Here is a 3,783-nt window from a genome sequence, read left to right as displayed (position 1 = left end):
CCAGGGCAGGGGGTGGCACTGGGTGGTCTTCAAGGTCCCTTCCAACACAAACCATTGTGCGATTCTATGATTTATATTGCAACCTGTGCTACAACCCTACAGGGTTGGTTATCTCCCAAATCCCCGGGCAGAACGGGCTGCTTCCCATCCTGGAAAGGGCAGCGTGGGGGCTCGGAGGGGAAATGATCCCGGTTATGGTTCCCTCTGCAGCCGCACGCTGACAGGACACCCGTCTTCTATTTCTTTTTCTTCATCACCAGGTCGGTGCTGAAGCCCAGCACTTTGCCGGACATCCAGGTTACGGATGCGGAGGCCACACCAAACACGGAGGCTCCCGGGAGCGGCACAGGTGAGCCGGGCTCGGATCCGGTGGGATTTGGCCGGGCAGTTGGGAGCGGCTGCCTCATGCTCCGGTTTGATTTGAGAAAAATACAAACCAGGTGTTGATTTGTTTGGTTTTTTTTTCTCTGGAAATCAGTGTCTCCATCTTGCTCTTCCTTAATGCCATTTCCAAAGCGCCAAGACTTAATTCATTCAATTCCGGCATGAAAATCTTAGCCCAAAACCCTTCCGAAGGGTTTTTGCTCCAGGAAGGGGCCACGGTGGGATGTGATGAAGAGGAGGTTGGAAAGAAATAAGGGGGATGGAGCAAAGAGCCTCGTGGGATCTCACAGGGAAAAGGATGTCGGCGCTTCCCCTTCCCGGCGGCTCCGTTTTTAGGGAAGAAGAATAGGTTGGGAAGTGCCGTTACCATGGGGAAGTCAACAATTCTGCAAAGTTTCTTTTTTCCCCCCTCCCTGGTTTTTCCTCTGTAGAGAGAGGGGGAAGAGCTGATCCGCCCCGCTGCTTCGTTAACCCCTTGTTTTGAGCAGGAGGCAGCGGTGAACGGGACACGAGCTGTCCCGCCGGCAATTCCCACTGGAAAAAAACCTGATTTTATGCATTTTTCTCACTCGATCGGGGCATTTTTTTGGGATGCTTTTATGGAAATACACCCTGGAGGCAGAGAAGAACCAGCTAATCCTTTCGGCTTCGCGCTGCTCATCCCCTTCCCAGTGTGGGGAGGAGCTGAGCACTTGCAAAACTCATTGAGCCATGAAACCCTTTGCCTTATCCTTGCGCCTCCAGCTTTTCCCCTTTCTCTTTTTGATCTCCCCATGGACGACACTTTTATTTCCCCCCTTTAATTAAAGCTTGCCCGGGCGATATCTGCGACGCGGCGCACCGTAGAAATAACCCAGCAGCTATTTCAGCCAACCGTATGATGTTAATCCTCGGCCAGCGCATAAGAAAGAAGTCTTTTATTACATTTTTCCCCCAAAGCCTGTAAAAATCAGTGCATAACGTGCGCGCACGGCTCCTCGTGAGTGCTTAGTCACCGTGGCCCGTAGTGCATCCGGAGCGGCGCGCACCAGAGATTTTCCTCGCCGCAGACATGCTTTGAATTAAAACGCCCGAGCTCGAGCCCGAGAGGTTCATTAAAAATGGATGACGAGCTAGTTTATAATAATCTGGACCCGGGCCAGCTTTCACGCAGAGATCTGAAGCGCTGGCCTCATTTCCCTGCTCTCATTAAAGGAAAGAAGAAAGAAAATAAATAAATAAATAGAAAGTTAAATTATGGAAAAGCGAGTAAAGTTGCTCAAGTCCCCAGGAGAAAAGGCTTTTTATCGGTAGCAGCCTGGATTTACGCAGTTAATTCTGAATTAATAGCCTCCTTCAGGAGCTTGGGTTCAAATAAAATAAACCAGTAGCTGCCGTGGGTTAAATTTGTCCCGGGAAGTTTGAAGGGCTGTTTTTTTCTGGGATGGGGACTTCTGCATCCCTCGAGGGGAATCCCAGGAGCTATTTCGCAGCAGGGAGATGCTGGGGTAGGACACCGGTGGGGTTCTCGCTTGTCCCCGGTCCTTAGCCCCCTCCTCCCACCGGGTCTTTTCCAGCCGCCAAGTCGCAGCCGGAGGAGACGCCACAGCTGATGCGGACGCGGAGCGACGTGGGGGTCCGGCGGCGGGGCAGCTCCCGCACCCCCAGCGAGCAGCGCCGCATCCGCCGTCACCGCTTCTCCATCAACGGGCACTTCTACAACCATAAGGTGAGCCCCCAGCTCGCCGAGACCTCTCCCGGTGTGTGGGTGGGGAAATCCAGGTCAGGGAGGGGGTTTAAATGGACTTTGCGCCCCGTAGACATCCGTGTTCACACCGGCGTACGGCTCCGTCACCAACGTCCGGATAAACAGCACGATGACGACCCCTCAGGTCCTCAAACTGCTGCTCAATAAATTCAAGGTATGTTAGATATCTCCCCCCATCATGCTCCTGGGTTGCTCTGCGCAGGGGATTTATATCCCGTGGATATAAAATGCAATGGCAGAGCAAAATAATGGGATTTTTTTTTTTTTTTAATTTCTGGGAAAGCCTCGGGTAGAAACGTGGACTTTAATAGTGCTTTATGTCTCCGTTCAGATTGAAAACTCGGCAGAGGAGTTTGCGCTCTACATCGTCCACACCAGCGGAGGTGAGTCTGTGAAAAAAAAAAAATAAAAAGAACCAAACCCACATTCCCCCGGTGCAGCCGTTGGGTCCGGCCGTGGCAAAACCCCGTCGTCCGCCGGGCCGACGGCCGGCGCTTTTGGCGTTGCAGAGAAGCAGAAGCTGCGAGCCAGCGATTACCCCCTCATCGCCCGCATCCTGCAGGGCCCCTGCGAGCAGGTCTCCAAGGTCTTCCTCATGGAGAAGGACCAGGTGGAAGAAGTCACCTACGACGTGAGTTTGCCGGCACGGGATGCTCGTCGCTTTCGAATGGGCTTGGGATGCAGCCGGAGCTGGGAAACTCCGGGGGGACGGCTCCGTGCCGGCGATGCAGGAATTGCTTTGCTTTGCTCCCCCATCTCCCCGCGATAACTCCCCGTCACGTAGAGAAAAACCTTGTTTTGTGCTTAAAGAGCAGCTTTAAACTCTAACCGTGGGCGAACGCCCCCAGCCCCGTTTTGCCATCCCAAATCTGATGGTGGAAGAGCAATTGCCGCGCAGCTTTTGCTGTAATGGATATTTTTTCCAGCCGGGGAAAGGGCTGCGGATGGGGAACGGCTCATTCATGCCATCTGCCGGCTCCCTCCTACCCCAGCGCTTCCCTGCTCTTAAAGCAGAGCATAAATGAAGTGCTTTCGGGGAATATTTGGGCTTAAACAGCACTCCGTGACGTGTTGGGGATGCGCAGGGCTCTCCATGTGAAGGAGCCAAGTTTTGCAGCCGGTGGGTAAAATAAAATAAACCTTAGGTGGAGTTGTTTTTCCAATTAGCCATCGCTCGTTTGCACAAGCTGGTGGTCACGCCGTGCAGAGGAAACGTGGTTTCTTTTAGGGTTTGTTGCAAAAGTTGGGGGGGTCCTTGATTTCCCTGGTTAAACCTGGGGAGAGGATGCTGCGAGGTCGCCGTCAGGCTGGCGGGGTCGGTGCATCGCCCTCTTCATCCCCCACCTCGGCGTTTCTCTCCCGCCCAGGTTGCTCAGTACATCAAATTCGAGATGCCTGTCCTCAGGAGCTTCATCCAGAAGCTGGAGGAAGAGGAGGATCGCGAAGTGAAGAAGCTCATGCGCAAGTACGCCGGGCTTGGTGCCATCAACGGGAGATGCTGAGGGTTAACACATTGTCGGGGGGTTATTTCGCTGCTGAAAATTCATTTGCGCCGCCTTGGGTGCCTGATGCATGCGTGAGCTGTTGGGTTTTGCATTGTTCCAGGGTTTTCTTGGCGCAATTTGGGTTAAAAGCGCGCCTTGATGCTGGAA

The 3,783-nt window shown here is 53.5% G+C and overlaps 1 protein-coding gene across 1 annotated transcript in view; it reads left to right on the top strand.

Annotated features, from left to right (window-relative positions):
* The window catches only part of RASSF2 (Ras association (RalGDS/AF-6) domain family member 2), a 9,066-nt gene that overhangs the window by 5,180 nt on the left and 103 nt on the right, over positions 1-3,783 (top strand). Inside the window, exons 4-10 of the mRNA XM_009880102.1 lie at positions 261-349; positions 682-684; positions 1,941-2,092; positions 2,184-2,285; positions 2,463-2,514; positions 2,641-2,762; positions 3,499-3,596. Coding sequence (XP_009878404.1) covers positions 261-349; positions 682-684; positions 1,941-2,092; positions 2,184-2,285; positions 2,463-2,514; positions 2,641-2,762; positions 3,499-3,596 — 618 coding nt within the window. The remainder of the gene's footprint in view (positions 1-260; positions 350-681; positions 685-1,940; positions 2,093-2,183; positions 2,286-2,462; positions 2,515-2,640; positions 2,763-3,498; positions 3,597-3,783) is intronic.

Source organism: Charadrius vociferus, unplaced genomic scaffold, assembly GCF_000708025.1.
Source record: "Charadrius vociferus isolate BGI_N301 unplaced genomic scaffold, ASM70802v2 scaffold1442, whole genome shotgun sequence".
Taxonomy (NCBI): Eukaryota; Metazoa; Chordata; class Aves; order Charadriiformes; family Charadriidae; genus Charadrius; species Charadrius vociferus.
Note: the sequence above shows the minus strand (reverse complement) of the source record. Positions and strands in the feature narration are given on the sequence as shown.